The sequence below is a fragment of the Pelophylax lessonae genome (genome assembly GCF_965119305.1).
Source record: "Pelophylax lessonae genome assembly, chromosome: 3".
NCBI lineage: Eukaryota > Metazoa > Chordata > Amphibia > Anura > Ranidae > Pelophylax > Pelophylax lessonae.
The window spans coordinates 553,361,506-553,379,110 of record NC_138770.1 but is presented as its reverse complement, the minus strand read 5'-3'; the positions used below and the strand labels follow the sequence as shown (position 1 = coordinate 553,379,110).

The window sequence follows — 17,605 nt, the reverse complement described above, 5'->3', positions numbered from 1 at the left end:
CCTTTCTCCCTCTCTACCCGGCGATCGCGAGTGACCGGCGCGCTAGCTTCTTCAGGTACGAGCGGGAGCGCGCCTCCGGCGGCACGCGCTTGTCCCCTATTCGCTCCCAGGCTAGGGACGTACCGGTACGTCACTTTGCCTGGGAGGGGCTGACCGCCGCCTTATATAGACGGGTGGCGATCGGCAAGTGGTTAACAGGGAAAGGAGGAAACTGACCCTTGATGAAACAGGCCTGAATAACCGTCTGTCTGACCCATCTGGAAATGGTCACAGAAAAAGCGGACAGCCCTTTCCGAGGCCCATCCGTAAGTACAAATAGAGTCCGACTTCCTGAAAGACTCCATAGCTGCCAGGTACACCCGGATCACATCCAAGGCAAGCAAGGCAATTTCCTTTGGATGTTTAAGGCCTGGGACACAGGGAAGGCAACAACATCTTCATTCAAATGAAAATCAGAGACAACCTTTGGGAGTTATGACAGACAAGGGCGAAGAACCATCTTATCTCTGAATCACCAGGTAAGGTGGACAGGATAACGGGATAACGCCACCAATTCCGACACCCTGCACGCAGAGGTAATAGCCACAATAAAAAAAAAAAAAAAAAAAAAAAAAAAGCTACCTTCTGAGCCAGTGTAAGCAAGGGAATCTCCCAAAGATTTTAAGAGGGAGGCTTCTGGAGGACCGAAAGCACCAAATTGAAGTCCCAAGGCAGCAACAGAGACCCCACTGAAGGAACCAAATGTCAGACACCCTGAAGAAAAGTACGCACCAGGAAGTATGTGGCCAAGGGTCGTTGGAAGAAGACCGCCAAAGCTGACACCTGGCCCTTGATGGTACTCAAGGCAAATTTCTGTTCAACCCCGAGCCACCGAGAAGGAGCAGAGATGAATCTCAAGAGACTCATACACACGCAATGTACATCTTTCACGTACGATAGTGGATCTTACTAGAAGTAGATTTTCTAGCTTTTAACAGCGTAGGAATCACTGACCTCAGACAAACCTCTATCAGCACCAGGCGTTCAACAGTCAAGCCATCAAAGCCAGTGACTAAAGCAGGATGGAAGATTGGTCCTCGGGACAGCAGATCCTCCGAGAGGAAGCTTCCAAGGAACGCTGGTGACCAGCCCAACCAGGTCGGCGTACCAAGCCTGGCGAGGCCAGTGCGGAGCCAATAAGATGACCAGAATCCCTTCTGCCTCGATCCTGCATAGAAATCTTGGAAGAGGCTTGAGAGGAGGGAAGGCGTAAATCAGAAAATACGGGGCCACCAATGAGTCTGTGGCATCCGCCAGAGGATCCCATAACCGAGCCACAAACCTCTGCACCTTTCGGTTGAGCCGAGACACCAACAGATCCACCTCGGGGATGCCCCACCGGAGACACAACTGATGAAACAATTCCAGATGCAGGGACCACTCCCCTTAGTCAAACGCCTGCCGACTGAGTTAATCCGCCAGCCAGTTTTCCACTCTGGGAATGTGTACGGCAGAGAGGGTTGGAACAAACCTGTCTCCCTTAGAATGCTGGCTACCTCCAGAGCCGCCAGGACACTTATTGTGCCCCCCTCATGATTGACATAAGCCAAGGCCGTGGCATTGTCCGATTGAATGCGCACCGGGCATTCCTGAAAACGATCCGCCCAAGGTTCCAGACACATTCTGATCGCTCAAGGTTCGTAGGACATTGTTTGGTAGTCTGGACTCTTCCAGTGTCCAGATCTCCTGAGCAGAAGGTTTGCCGAGGATGCACCCCCCCCCCCCCACCCAGCCGGACAGGTTTGCACCCATGGTGACCACTGTCCAAAACAGAGGGAGGAAGGATTTGCCTAGACGAAGCCCGGGAGAACGAAGCCACCATATCAGGGACTAATTCGCCCCCGACTCAGCCAGATCCGATAGTCCAAACACTGCAGAGTCTTGTCCCATTTGGCCAGAATCTTCCTTAGACACCATCAGGCCCAGCACCTGCATGCAAGTCCTGAGGGATGACCATCTGCTGGACAGCAGGAGAAAAATTGCAGCCTGCAATTTCTGGAATTTGTCCAGAGGAAGGACCACTCTGTCCAGAGTCAGACCAAGATAGTCCAGCTTTGTGGATGGAACCAGAGCAGACTTTTGAAAATTCAGAATCCAGCTGAACTCCCGCAGAGATTGTATGGTGATCTCCAGGTTTTCCACCAGAGCAGTAGGAGACTTCACTCACAGAAGGAGGTTGTCCAAGTAGCCCAGTACCGCGATCCCTTGTTGGCTTAACAAATCTAGCACCTGTGCTAACACTTTTGTGAAGACCCGAGGTGCAGAGGCGAGACCAAAGGTTAACACCACAAACTGATAAATGCTCCTCTCCCAAAGTGGAGGAAGCGCTGGTGACCGGCAGATATCAGGATGTGAAGGTAAGCATCCTTGATGTCAAGAGGCAAGAAAATCCCCCTGACGCAGGCATGCCGCCACTGTGCGAAATTGCGAATGGACTCTTTTCTGAACTTCTGCACCCGCACAAAGCAGTTCAGCGCCTTGAGGTGCGGGATTGGACGGACCTTGCCTTCCTTCCTGGGAACTGTAAACAGGTTTGAGTAAAAACCCTGAAAACATTCCGAAGTTGGAACCAGGACACTCACCCCTTGAAGGAACAGGTCTTGTACAGCCCCAAACAGACCCTGTAAGCGGTCCGGGGACAGGCACCAGTTGGATGGAAAGAACCTTGCCGGGGTGAAGAGTGAAACTCGATCTTGTAGCCGGACCTAATGACTTTGTGGAGCCACTTGTCTTGTACCAGGGAAGTCCACAGGTCCGGAGACCAGCAAAGACATCCCCCACCCTCGATACGGTGAGGGCGCACCTACGTGCTAAAGAAGCCTTGTCTGTGGGTGTGGAGAAGCCCGCTCTTGGCTTGCCAGACCAGGTTCGTTTGGATCCTCCAGAGGAGGCCTTGAAAGGCTTCGAGCCCTTGTCAGTCGATCCTGAAGGATGAAAAAATAACTTTCTATGAGCTGTGAAGGAGGGCCCACGCCAACGATGAGGTTCCTTGCTCATGTAGCCTGCGTTTAAAAAAAAAAAAAAAAAAAAAAAAAAAAAAAAAAAAAAAAAAAGGTACTTTTCCCCCCTGTGAGACTCTTAATGGATGTCATCCAGGGTAGCTTCAAACGGGCGATTTCATTAAAAGTGTAGATCAGTCAAGGGCTTTTGAAAAGTCTGGTCCGAAGACCAGCATTTGAGACAAAAGACACGCTGAAGGACCACTGTCGAAATGGAGAGCCGAGCCACTGGGGGAGCCGCATCCAAAGAGGCATCACAGATAAATTGCAGCCCCAGGACCAGCTGGTCCGCCAGCTCAGCAAAGGCGGGGGGGAGCTGTTCTCCCTCTAGGTCACGGCGTAAAAGCTTAGCCCACTCGGTCAGAGTTTGCCACACCAAGGCAATGGTGAATACCGGACTCCGTGCCAAACCAGCCAGAGTGTACATATTGCGAGCTACAGCCTCTGCCTTCCTATCAGCCGGATCCTTAAAGGAACTGATGAGGCAGGGGGCGTTTTTTGCTAGCCCGTCGCCCAAAAGCTACTTCCACCAGGGACACAAAGGACTCCAGGACCGCCGTCAGTGCATTGATGGATTCTTGGGACACGGAGGGCCTCGCAGGCTCAAAGAAGGGTTCAGGTAGGGAAATGTGCTACAAAGACTCCATGAGTCACTAGGGGGACCCCACAAAAAAAGGTGTAAAACATTGCAAGGAACAACCCCCACCGCGCTGGCAGCACCACACAGTCCCCAGGCACAGAGCACCAAGCGATCCTCAGCAGAGAACCTCACCAGACTCGCCACCCAGCAGAAACAGGCACCTGCAGCCACCAGGATAAACTGCACTCCACGTGCGGTGATTAGGAAGTGAAAGGATCCAGGAGTCAGCACCAGGGGATGAGGAGAGGCTCCCACTGGCAAAATGGCCACCCACAGGGCTCCACTGTCATAGTCGCTGCTAATTTCAATGGCAAAATGGTCGCCGGACTGCACAAACATGGCCGCGGTGGATAGAAACACAGGCTACAAAAAAATTGCGGCCCGTGAGGCTTCCAGGGACCCAGGAGGGAACCCTAGGCCTCAAGGACAGACCAAGGCAGGAGCCCCCACCAGGCACAACCCCCCCCCCCACACAGCCGATAGCCAGTTCACCGGCGGCGCAACCCCCCCCCGGCCTCCATCGCCAGTATAGCGCCCTGCCCCCCATGGTGGACTAGACCACCCAAACAGCCCCAGGGGCCCATGTCCACTCCAAAACCCTTCAGGGGGGAGAGGACACAGCTGCTCACCATGCCAGGAGCTGGGTGGGCACTGCTCCAGACAGAATCCCACTCCATAGAAATAGGGGGACCATCGTCCAGGAGGAAGGCTGCGTCTCGGACCGAGAGCCGGTCGTATGTGACCACGCGAGGCGTTAAACTCGTTGGCCAACCCCCGTCCAGTAGGGCTATGTCACGGCCGACCTAACGCGGAGCTGAGGTCTGCGCGCGCGCGCTCACTGGCCAGACTGGGGTGACATCTGGATCTAGATTATCCAGCCCGTCGCCCAGTTCGGCAGTTAATTGTAGATCTCACAGGAAAACCTAAAAAGAAAAAATATGCCAGTACCAGAGATCCCAGCAAGGAACTAGGTCCTTACTCCTGACTAGGCAGGAAAAAAAAAAAAAAAAAAAAAAACTTAGTACTTCTAGCGCAGAGAGGGAATACACCTCCTGGGACTGCCCATAGGCATAGCTAGATTCTTTTTTTGCCTAGTGTCCTACTGCTATAGGGGGCAGTATATCCCAATGATTATGAAGATAAAGAGCGGTGTCCGTCAATCAACGAAAGAGATGATGCATTTTAAAACTTGTTTTAAGTATTTCAAGCCTTTAGTGCATTAACCAGAGTCTAAGGCAGATGAATACACCATCATTCCTGCTTGTAGTAAGTGAGGTAAAAAGCATTTTCACCAGCTGTAACAATGCAAAAAGTGAGTGGATTTGGTGCAAGTGTCACAGTTGAACTATATAACGATTTAAAATACGTAGGAGAAATCACAATGTTTCATATGTGGCAAGTAAATTAGCAGATCTGGCCATTACCCTGACTCCCCACCATCTTCCTCAATGCACCCCCCCTTGTGTGAAGTACCAGTGCAGTATTCATTTATGTCATGACAGCCTCTATACAGGCCACCTTGTGAGAAGAGGCGTTTAGAAAAAAAGCATTGCATGGTGGCACTATGGAGATACGTGTAAGTGCATACAAGAGTAGACCCACTTGCTTGCTTTTTTTTTTTTTTGACAAACATGCTTGGGTGATCACTGCATTACATGGTGGTAACGGATTGTTCTCTTAATGAGGTTTTAAAAAAAAAAACAAAAAAAAAAAAACACTCCTCTGAAAACCTCTTCAGTCATAAAAACCACAATCCCTGGAATCATAAAGGCTGACACAGACATTTAGTAACAGTGTCTCTCGTGTTCTAAAAGTGGTACAGCATACAAAGTATGCTTACTTTCGTAAGATACGACCTGTCAGTATTTTATTTTGAATTTAGCGCATTCAATCCATCACAATGTAGAAGTAGCACATTTTGGAACTACCTGAATGTGCTGCACAAGTCGCTATGAAAACCAAGTGTCGCAGATGGTTCATGAATTTGCGCAATACATTGGGGATAAGCTCCAGGTAAAGTGGTGCAGCAGATTTGTTGAATCCCCCACCAAAGACATCTACACCTAAATTTAAAGCAGCCAGATGAATTCACGTTTAAGGGGCCATACATACGACCAGATTCACATACTGCCAAGAATCAGCCCTTAAAAAAGGGCACTTTGCTTTGCATAATACAAAACATACTAGAAAAATAGGTGTAATCTAATAAAACCAAAATGTAGCAAGGTAGAACTACCTGAATATCTAGACACTGAAGAACAGACACACAAAATGTTGCTGTTTTGCCTGTACCAGACTGTGACCTGAAAGACAAAATAGATACATTTAATCCAAAAGAAGCAGAAACTAAAATAAATTTAAATTATCCAATAGTCATTATTTAGAAACCAAAGCGCAAAATCACTATAGTGAAGAGCATAGAAAGCAGAGATCCAGAAGCTAAATAGCAGAATGCTGGAGGCTGCCAGTATCAAACATCTAAAAACTTGAATTTTTTATTTATTTATTTTAATCATACTTACCTAGGTGGATGCAGCATCGATCCGATGCTGCATCTGTCCCCTCTGCTGGCTCTAAGGCTGGGAGATCAAACACCACTGATCGTTAAGTTCTCCCTGCTGCTCTGAGCAGAGACTGGTGACTGTCAGTCCAGCTCTCTGCTCTGCCCCCCACCCTGGCACTCACTGGAGCACTAGACTGCGGAGGGGGCAGGTGTGGCTGGCTCAGGCCCTCAGCAGCTCACTGAGAGGCTAAGGCAGATGCCAGTCCAGGCTCTTGGGTGGATCCCAACCATATGGTCACGATCTTCCCCCAGCTTGGCTGCCTCTCTATGACGTTAGCCCACTGTTGGCTGAAACCGGGTCACAAGAGTGCAGAACAAACTGAAGTAGTATAGCCAAGTGAACTTTGGCTGTACTTCTCCCTTTAACCACTTAAGCCCCGGAGGATATGGCTGCTCAAAGACCAGGGCCTATTTTGCGATTCGGCACTGCGTGATCTTAACGGACAATTGCGCGGTTGTGCGACTCTGTACCCAAATGAAATGATGTCCTTTTTTTCCCCACAAACAGTGCTTTCTTTTGGTGGTATTTGATCACCTGTGCGATTTTTATTTTTTGCGCTATAAACAAAAAAAAGAGCGACATTTTTGAAAAAACAATATTTTTTATATGAAATTCCCAAAAAAAAAAAAAAAAGTAAAAATCAAACTTTAACATTTTAGGCCAATTTGTTTTCTGCTACATATTTTTGTGAAGAAAAAAAAAAATTGCAATAAGCGTATTTTGATTGGTTTGTGCAAAAGTTATTGCGTTTACTAAGGGAAAGATTTGTCATTTTTATCGTTTTTTTTTTTTTAAACTAGTAATGGCGGCGATCTGCGTTTTTTTTTTTTGCGGGACTGCGACATTGCAGCGGACAGATCGGACCCTTGACTGACATTTTTGAAGGTACCAGTGACATTACTACAGTAATCAGTGCTATACATGTGCACTGTTACTGTAAAAATGACACTGGCAGGGAAGGGGTTAACTTTATTAGAGATCCAGGGGTTAAGTGTGTCCCTAGGGGCGTGATTCTGTCAAGGGGCATGGCTTTTACACAGCAGGATCGTATAGTCTCTGCTGTTACACCAGGGAGAATGACAGGCGGCTTTGTTTACATTAGCTGCCTGCCTTTCTCCCTCTCCAGCGGGAGATCGCGAGTGGCCGCGAACGAGCGGGGCGAGATAGGGGCGAGAGCGCGCCTCCGGTGACGCGCGCTCGCCCCCCACAGGCTCCTGGGCAAGCAACGTAGTACTACGTCGCTTTGCACAGGAGGGGCTGACTGCCGCAATAAATGTACTTGCGGCGGTCGGCAAGCGGTTAATGCATCCAGTTTTTTTAACCTCCCTGACGGTATGATTATGTCCAGATTTCTGTGCTAAAAGTGGTACATTGTTTTGCATAGAAATCTGTTTTATATCTTAAAACTCGCCTTCCCCTGCGATCCCCCGCCGTCCTCTCTATTCGCCCTCCTGCTGTGTGCTCGGCCAATGCCGGCACCTGTCTTCCGGTTCCCTTCCCTGCGAGCGTTGCGACACAGGGGGGTGGAAGCAGTGTCATATTCAAAAATGTAAATACACTAAATGACATGATACAAAGCTGTGATCCTAACGGATTACACTGTATCATGCCATTTCACCACAGGATTTCCCCTGGTGACTTTTCCATTTTTTTGTGCCAGGAAAATAGAGAACGACCATGGCGTCCTAAAAGCATTCCTTTTGCGCAAAAGCGCTTTTAGACGAACTGGAAAACAGCGAAACTGAGTTACTTGAAGAACTGAGCGATAGCGATTCGTGGGAAAATTCATCATCAGGTACGGAAAGTGACGACATCGACGATTTTGATGTCTCTCTCTGGCACATCGCTCCGTTGGAAATTCTGAAGAATCCTTTGATATACTTCCCAAATTCCACAAGCTATGTGCCAGAAAGAGACAGAATAGTCGCTGTCGTCACATTACGTACCCGATGATGAATTTTCCCACGAATCGCTATCGCTCAGTTCTTCAAGTAACTCAGTTTCGCTGTTTTCCAGTTCGTCTAAAAGCACTTTTGCGCAAAAAAAAATGCTTTTTGGATACCATGGTCGTTCAAAATTTTCCAGGCACAAAGCACTGGAAAAGCACAGGAAAAGTCACCAGGTGCAATCCGGTGCTGAAATGGCAGGATACAGTGTAATCACACCTTTGTATCATGTCATTTAGGGTTTTTACACTTTTGAATTTGCCACCGGTTACACCCCCCCCGCGTCGCAACGTTCGCAGGGATAGAACCGGAAAGGTAAGTGCCGGCAATCTGCCGTGCACAGCGCGGGAAAGAGCAGGGAAGGTGAGTAACGTTCTGGGGTAATCCTGAGTGTGGCTCGGGGTTACCGCTTTTGGTGCTGAAAATGATCCCCGAGCCACACTCGGGAATACCGCCAGGGAGGTTAATGGCATCCCCGTCTTAACAAAGGGACCCTGGCAAACGGCCCACTTTTTAACTCAGTTTATCGCTCTTTAAAAACAGTTGTAAAAAATTCACTAATATATACATATCTGGTATGTATGTGTACAAAAGAAATCTAGCAGCGGATGACTGCAGAAAATATAGTAATTGAATAAACTTAAAGCGGTGTTCCAGCCTCCCCTCTCCCCCTTCAAAAAAATATAAGTCAGTGGCCACACATACTGCAGCTGCTGACTTTTAATATTAGGACTCTTACCTGTTCCAGCGATGTTTCCATCGGCTGTCGGGTGCTGCCGCCACAATTACTGGTGAGAGAACCTGGCAGTGAAGCCTTACAGCTTCACGGGCGGGTCCCTAATGTGCATGCGAGAAGATGGCTGCGCATTCAGATTGGCTCGGCAGCGGGGGAAGGAGGAGGGGGCTAAACGTCCGAGGGACAGCACTGCAGGGCCATCTCCCGGAAGTGGGGAAGGGTACCTGTCAAAAACAGGTACCCGGTCCCCCCTGAAAGGTGCCACTTCTAGGTGGAACTCCACTTTAACAGTATCCAATGAGTCATAACATAGTCAAAAAAAGAAGGTCCTGCTAGATCACTTCCGGCTGAGCCCTTTTGCAGGTATAGCTTTGTAAAACATTATAAATAAGTGCCTATACAGTTAATAATCCAGTAAGACACTGTCTCACCCTGCTCTGCACATACTCAGTTGCTCTCCATTTGTAAGCACTAAAAGAAGCCGATCTGCTGAGAGTCTAATAGTGGAAATAAACCCTCCTATCCTTTACAAGCAACAAAACTGCTTCCGTCTGAGCTGCAACTACCATGGAAACAAGCAAATGTGAGTTAGCAATTCCGGCATTTCAGAGATGTAACTTTTTTTTGAAACTGTTAAATCAATGGGTTTAGTTCTGCTTTATGATTTACTTATGCTCAGATGCTCTAGGTTTCAGCAAAATGGCAGCCTCCAGCAAGAAGAAACAGGAACAATGCTGGAGGCAATTTACAGCACACACACATTTTGGTAGCATAATTATTCACGTGGAATGGATATGCTTAAGAACAACAAGGGGGGCTAGATGGGTTCTATCTCAAAGTTAAAGTGTAGATTCACACCATACGTCTCAAACATTAGGAAATGTAAGAGGACAGTCTCTCCACCTATACATAACTTCTTATAAGGGATTGGGGTCCCATAAACATCATTGGAAGTTATCTTGTGGTAGTAACCTTTTATGGAGCTTTATATAAAAGCACTTAAAGATATAAGTATCATGCAACCCTAAACGTTGCATAGCAAAATTCTTCCCATACGGATCACTAGACCAGTGGTTTCAACCTTTTTTCAGTCTCGAGGCACCCCATACTAAAATGTTAAAAAACTATTCTAATAGTTTACATAATGCAGCAACATCCACACAAGTAGGATACCCAACGTTAGAACTACATTTTTTTCCCCAAAGCAAATACACTTTTGCACACTGGTACTAACTAGTATTCCAAAGTTACTCTTCTCCCTCAATTTCAGTCAGCTAATGCGACCCCAGTGCTGAGGGAGAGGGGCAGAGGAGGGTCAAACAAGGATGCTGTGGAGGCGACAGGCACCATCCTTAACTGATGTCATCATTGGTTGTTGTGATGCAAGTGTCTAGAAAGTCGTAATGGTGCATAATTAAAACCTGTGGCTTTGTGTAACTAAAAGGCAGGTTTCATCCACCTGTTGGCTTGCATACAGTTTTTGATACATTTTTAAGGCATTTTGCCAAGGCACCCCTGAAGAAGCCTCAAGGCACCCCACCCCTGAAGAAGCCTCAAGGCACCCCAGCCCTGAAGAAGCCTCAAGGCACCCCAGCCCTGAAGAAGCCTCAAGGCACCCTGGATGAAAAAGGCTGCACTAGACAGTGCAAAAGAATTTAGATAAAGTCTGTCACTTACTGTGCTATTACATCTCTTCCTTTGATAATCTGTTTGATTGCTCTTTGTTGGATAGCTGATGGTTTCTCAAACCCTGAAAGAAATGCAATCATTAATGGATTTCTCACAATGAACATCGGAAATAGGGTTTCAACACACTTCAGCAATTCAGAAACTTTATTGAACATTTCGAAGGATGACATAAGGCTGCTCAAAGGGCCAGCGTTAATACATTTGTATCTATAATTTGTAATGTCTTCTTCTGATTGATGCTAGGCAAGATAGATATACCATAAGGTATATCTCATATTTAACGTGAAGTGATTTTAATTCAGGCCTCGACAAACCCCGGGCGCCAGGTCGCATTTGCGACTAGAATTAGCGACCTGGCGCCTGGGGGGCCCTGCAGGAGCTGTCCTGTCCCTTTTGCGCCCCCACCTTCTTTCCCGAGTGCACGGACTTCCACGCCGTCCATAAATTGAGGCCCCGGCTTTTCGGCCTTCTTCTGTTAGATGAGAGGCTAGGGGAACTGGCGCCCTCTTGTGGTGGCCGGGAGTAATGCATGTTCTCAATGCCTTCCTTCTCATCTGCTCTTTGGAAGGAGATGGGACGTTTTTGCAGGCTTCATCTCTCTGTCCAGTTACCTTTGCTTAAAGGTAAGTGGACAGGGAGTGTGGTTATTATTATTAATTTATTTTTTCAATTAAAGAAAAAATAAATAATAATGCATTTTTTCTTTTTTTTAATTATTAAAAAAAAAAAAAAATAAAACATTCTTTTTTTTTTTCAATTCTTATTAAAAAAAAAAAAAAAAAAAAAAAAAATATATATATATATATATATATATTATATATCATTTTTTTTTTAATAAGAATTGAAAAAAAAAAAGAATGTTTATATTATATATACAGCCGAAGGCCCCTTTCACACAGGCTGTCTGATCGGGTCCGCCTGTCAGTTTTTCAGACAGACCTGATCGGACCCCTTATTCTCCTCTATGGAGCGGTAATCGGAGGATCGGATCAGATGGCATCGGATGGAAAAAGACAGACAGTCGGTTTCCATCCAATTGCGCTATAGAGGAGAGTGGGGTTCTAGTCGCATTTATGTGTAAATTTAGTATCCGTTTTATTAAATAAAGCTTGGTTGTTAGTTTAAAAAAAAAAAACTGGCTCCTAACTTTTTTAGCTGGCTCCTAGATTTCAGGCAAATTTGTCAAGCCCTGTTTTAATAGTTATAAATAAACTACTGCAGAGCTGACTAATGGGCCATACACACTATACAATAGTCTTTAGATTTACCAAAACCATATAATATGAGGTCAAATCTAAACACTTTCAATTTGTATGCAATCAGGCATGCCCTTGCACTACATAGTTGAAGGTAAATCTAAAGGAAATCGAACAACAAAAGTTGTATAGTGTGTATCCAGCTTAAGTGTGCAAAAGCACACCTACCCTTTAAAATTAAAGTGATACTAAAACTACATTTTTTTGTTTAAAAATAACAAACATGTTCTACCTACCTGCTCTGTGCAGTGGTTTTGCACAGAGCAGCCCAAATCCTCCTTCTTGGATCCGTCGCTCATGGCTCCTCCCTCCTGCCCCCACACCAGCGAGCTGAGCCGCTGCTCTGTGACCATTCAGGCATGAAACCTCGGCTCTGTCCTGCCGCCTCTCCCCCCTCACTGGCTTTCATTGACTGTCTCAGCCAATCGAGAGGGAGAGTCCCGGACAGGCGAGTCTCTCTTGCAACATCACTGGCTAAAGATAGGGCTTAGGTAGATATTAGGGGGGCTGCTGCTCCCAGAAGGTTTTTTTTATCTGAATGTATTCTTTCATTTCAGAGCATGTGTAGTCTTGTTCTTCTGATTTTTTTTTCGGATGAAAACTCTACTAACTAAACGAAAATCATTCACATACGATAAAAGTTTTCAAGCCTGCACCTTCAGTTTTTGACATCTGAACAGTCGGAATTGGCTTTCGGAAGCACCATACTAACGATCAGATAGTCAGCCGAATGCTCATCAAACAGACTTTCATACAATTTTCTTATGGTGTGTACTGGCCTTAAGGAAGCACTGGATAGAAATAAAAACCAATAGGAGTTTTGGCTGGACTTGCAATTTTAAGAGATCCCATTAGTCTCACACCTGAAGTTCCCTGCAACAGAATACTGTATCCTTAACCACGGAAGGTTTTACCCCCATAATGACCAGGCCATTTTCAGCACTGCGTTGCTTTAACAATTGCATGGTCGTGAAACACTGTACCCAAATATTTATGGTCTTTTTTTCCCCACAAATAGAGCTTTCTTTTGGTGGTATTTGATCACATCTGCGTGTTTTTTTTTTTGATTTTGCGCGATAAACAAAAAAAAAAAAAAACACAAAATTTTTACTTTATGCTATGAATCATTCCCAACAAAAAATTAAAAAAGCGTATATTAATTGGTTTGTGCAAAAGTTAGAGCGTTTACAAACTATTGGATAGATTTTTGGACTTTATTTTTTTTTTTGTTTTTATTAGTAATGGCGGCGTTTAGAGATTTTTAGCGGGACTGCGACATTGCGGTGGACAAATCTGACACTAAGTGACGCTTTTTGGGGACCTGTGACATCAATACAGTGATCAGTGCTAAATAATATGCACTGTTTGTATTGTATTTTTGGACAACTGTGCTGATTAAGTGAAAATCGTATGATCTGGTATCAAACGAGAAAGCATTTTGTGCTTGTCCCATCGGATAATATCAGATGAACTGTCGTGATCGGCTCTCAAAAGCTCTGCACTAACGATCAAATTATCGTATGATCACTTTGAAAGTAGTATTTTTGTACGATTTTCTGGTCGTGTGTACAGACCTTTATCTAAAAAGGAAAAAAGTTTTTTTGCCTATGGTGCTGAATAAGAGAAATCACTCAGTTCCCCCACTTCAACGGTTGTCGGGATACCCAACAGTGCCTGCACCTGATAAAGGTACTACTCGTCCAACATGATTTTCTGCCTGGCACCTTTAAAGAGGAAGTAAACTCTCTCTTTTTAAATGTACCTACAGGTAAGCCTATAATAAGGCTTACCTGTAGGTACTGTGAATATCTCCTAAACTTGCAATGTTTACGAGGTATTCAGAGTGCATGCAGCCAATGAAGTCATCGGCGCGAATGCGCGCTGAAGGTCCGGCTCACCGCGCCAAACCTTCAGCCGCAAACAGACGGCTCCCGCGCGCATGCTCTGGCCTTCCTTTTACAGCGCTGGAGCCTGCAAACCAGGAACACACACCAGGGAACACTGGGGAAGATATTCGCTGTCTCAGCGCTGTGCGGGCAACGCTGAGAAAGCTTGGTTCTAAGGTATTTCATAATGAGCTAGTATGTGATGCATACTAGCTCATTATGCTTTTGTCTTACAGGTTGTTTTTTTTCCCCCAGGTTAACAACCTCTTTAAAGCAGTTCAACCAAGTTCCAAAAAGTGTAGCTGCTGACTGAACAAACACACACATCTGTCCCAGGATCCAGCGATGCAGCCAGCGGGAGCCTCAATTCTCTCCCTCTTCTCCCTGCAGCGCCGGCATCACTAGTGTGGGCACCCGGATGTGAGAGTTTGCGGTTCCACAGCCGAGTGGGCACCGCGCAAATGCGAATTTCGCTTGCGCGTCCTGAGTGCCGGTCAACCTTCTGGGACCTGCGACGTGTCCCAGAAGATTGCAGGGAGGGCGAGAGGAAAATTTCCGCTTGAGCCGCAAGATTAATTGTATAGGAATTGCGATCTCGATTCCCCCCCCCCACTACGATCTCAATCTGAATGTTGACGATTCTCAGTGTTAGATGGGTCTATGACACAGACAGCTGCAGCTGACATGCCAGAGACTTGGGATGCACGGCTGTCTGTGTCAGAGCTCAGCTGACAGAATGGAGCCGATGCTTCCCGTGTAGTTCCGGCTCCGTTCTGTCACAGTGTCACAGGCAGAGTGATATCAAATGCACTCCGCCTGTGAGAGGGGACCAAGGAGAGCAGAGCTGCAGGAAGCATCGGCTCTGGGCCACTCATCCTACTTCGCCAGCAGTAACCGCAGCAGTACCCACCAACCAGCCATCAGTTGTAAATAGGTTGGATAAAAAAATGCAGCGCTAAAGCAGGTGGATAAATATGTTAAAAAAGAGAAAGAAAAGGAGGCACAACACCTAGTGCATTACCCATGGTCACCGTGTAAAATGTCAAATGCATACTCACAGACGAGAAGAATATAAAATCGCATTAAAAGATTCCACCACAGATGAAATGGAACAAGTCCTTGTAGATGAGAGCCCGCTAACGCGTTTCTGGAGTCAAGCTCCCTTCATCAGAGCTCTGATGAAGGGAGCTTGACTCCCGAAACGAGTTAGCGGTCTCATCAACAAGGACGTGTTCCATTTCATCTGTGGTGGAATCTTTTAATGCGATTTTATATTCTTCTCGTCTGTGAGTATGCATTTGGCATTTTAATAAAACATTTTACACGGTGACCACGGGTAATGCACTAGGTGTTGCGCCTCCTTTTCTTTCTCTTATGTATCTCAGTTGGAGTTCCCCGCCTGAGGAGAGCAGGACGCCAGTCTTCCCCTTCGGAGTGAGCGCTTGGCTGAATTGATTGCTTGGATAAATATGTTAACATATGTAAATAAGTAAACATTCATAAAGTGATCAGATGTATATCATCTGTAACAAGCGTGACATGGCAGCTTCCTATGATTATGTCTGTTTAGAGGAAGCGCGTCAGAAACGTCATTTATGCCATCAGTAACGTCATTTATGCCATCAGTTTCTGTATTACATGCCTATGTCCACTGGATGCATTTAAGGGTCTCTGTCTTTTTAAATAAAAGTTTTTAGCAGTTTTACACTATGTCGGTTTTGTCTGGCTTGTTCCTCCATGTATGACTGTGAGAGATCCACGGCTTCATTTGAGATGCTCTGGCTACCTTCCCGATTATCCAGCCTTTTCTTGGACGTATACAGCAATACCAGCTTGTATGGCCCATATACTATAGGGTATTTTGGGTCCATACACTCTGGTGAGCGCATTTTTTGATCTTTGGTGTGGGGATCCCTGTCACGATTCACCGTCATCTATGAATTTGGATGCACATTTTTTTCTGTTTTCACTTGGGACTTATTTTATGAACTTTTTATCCTTTGCATTTATATGTGGCAACACATTTGATCACTATAAGTCACGCTTGTTACAGATGATATACATCTGATCACTTTATGAATGTTTACTTATTTACATATTTATCCACCTGGTTTAGCGCTGCATTTTTTTATCCAATCTATTTACAACTCATGTCAGTTGATGTGCTAGCAGCTTTTTTTTCTTTTCTTTTAATTTTGGTTAGCAGTTTAATATACAATATATTCAGCAGCCATCAGTACCCACCGCAGTACCCAGGGGTAATCCATGACAGAGGGGGGGGGTGTAATCCTAGTCACAGGCACTTTATTTCAAATGGTTAATTAAAAAAAATAAAAATAAAAAAAAAGGAGAAAACAAAAACAAATTTTGTCATTTTAAGTGCCGGTTCACACTAGGGCGACCTGTGAGGCGACCTGGTCGCCTCACAGGTCGCCTCCCATAGGGAAGCTGCGGACCCGTTCTAATAGGAGAGACACAAGTCGCTCCGACCTAGAAAAAGGGTCCGGAGCTTCTTTGGGGCGACCCGGAAGCGACCGCCATAGACTTCAATGTTATGAAGTCCGTGGCGGCCGCTCCAAGGCCGCGGCGCGCTGCTCGCACCGTGACCTCGGAGGTCGCCACCCGAAGTAGCGTCGCTGCAATGTGAACCGGCGCTAAGCCAATTTGTATTCCATTACATATTTTAGGTTAAAAAAAAAAGCCCAATAAGCGGATTTTGATTGGTTTGCGCAAAAGTAATCATGCCTACAAACTAGGAGAAAGATTAATGTCATTTTCACTAGTAATGGCAATCAGCGATATTTATACTGCGACGGACAGATCGGACCCCTAACTGACATTTTTGGGGGATCAATGACATTACTGCAGTAACCAGTGCTAAAAATACGCACTGTTACTGCAATAATGACACTGGCAGGGAAGGGGTTAAAGAGGTTGTAAACTTTTTTTTTTTCTTTCACACCCTGCAAGACAAACACATAATGAGCTAGTATGCATCGCATACTAGCTCATTATGAAATACCTTAGAACGAGCCCCCGCCGTGCCGCTCACTCACCTGTATGACGGGCGACATGTTCAGTCGCCCGTCTTCCGGGATCACGGCATCCGACCATCTGATTGGCCGGAGCCGCGGTGACGTCACTCTCGCGCACGCGCGCGGGAGCCAACGGTCACGGCACGGGGCTCTGAAGGAACGGCACGAGCGGCCGTTCCTTCAGAGCGCATGCGCCAGTGACGTCACTGGATGCATCAAAGGTAAATATCTCCTAAACGGTACATGTTTAGCAGATATTTACAGTACCTATAGGTAAGCCTCATCATAGGCTTGCCTATAGGTACAAGTGTCAGAGGAGGGTTTACTTCCTGTTTAACCCAGAGCTGATCAAAGGGTTAAATATATGCCTAGGGGGCATTTTCTAACTGAGGGGGATGGGCTTGCTCTGAATTGATTCCTGAGAGAACAACGGTCTGCTGTGTTTACAACAGCAGTCCGTCGTTCTCTCTCCGCAGGGAGCGATCGCGGGTGCCCGGCGGCAATCGCGGCCGCTGGCTCCATGAATCAGCTTCCCCACTGGCAAATGGGGGGGGGGGGCGACCCCGGGATGGCCGTACAGGTACGGCGATTCGTGCAGCCGAGCCAGCCTGCTGCAGTATATATGCGGCGGGCGGGCGGTTGGCAATCGGTTAAACAAATATCGTACAATCTGGTATGGAACGAGAAACATTTTCATGCTCGTCCCATCAGTACACAGCGTTTGAGAGCCGATGTTATCCAACGATCAGATTATCGTGCCAGCGCTTCGAAAAGCGCCATTTTTTGTACGATTTTCCGATCTTGTCCTAAGAGGG

The 17,605-nt window shown here is 46.3% G+C and overlaps 2 protein-coding genes across 2 annotated transcripts in view; both read right to left on the bottom strand.

Moving 5' to 3' along the window:
* Window positions 1-17,605, bottom strand: part of HNRNPU (heterogeneous nuclear ribonucleoprotein U) — a 458,517-nt gene that overhangs the window by 54,162 nt on the left and 386,750 nt on the right. The gene's annotated exons all lie outside the window — the stretch shown is intronic.
* The window catches only part of EIF4A3 (eukaryotic translation initiation factor 4A3), a 31,186-nt gene that overhangs the window by 13,069 nt on the left and 512 nt on the right, over window positions 1-17,605 (bottom strand). The window contains exons 2-3 of the mRNA XM_082252353.1: window positions 10,602-10,674; window positions 5,915-5,981 (exon numbers count right to left, since the gene is read on the bottom strand). Coding sequence (XP_082108479.1) covers window positions 5,915-5,981; window positions 10,602-10,674 — 140 coding nt within the window. The remainder of the gene's footprint in view (window positions 1-5,914; window positions 5,982-10,601; window positions 10,675-17,605) is intronic.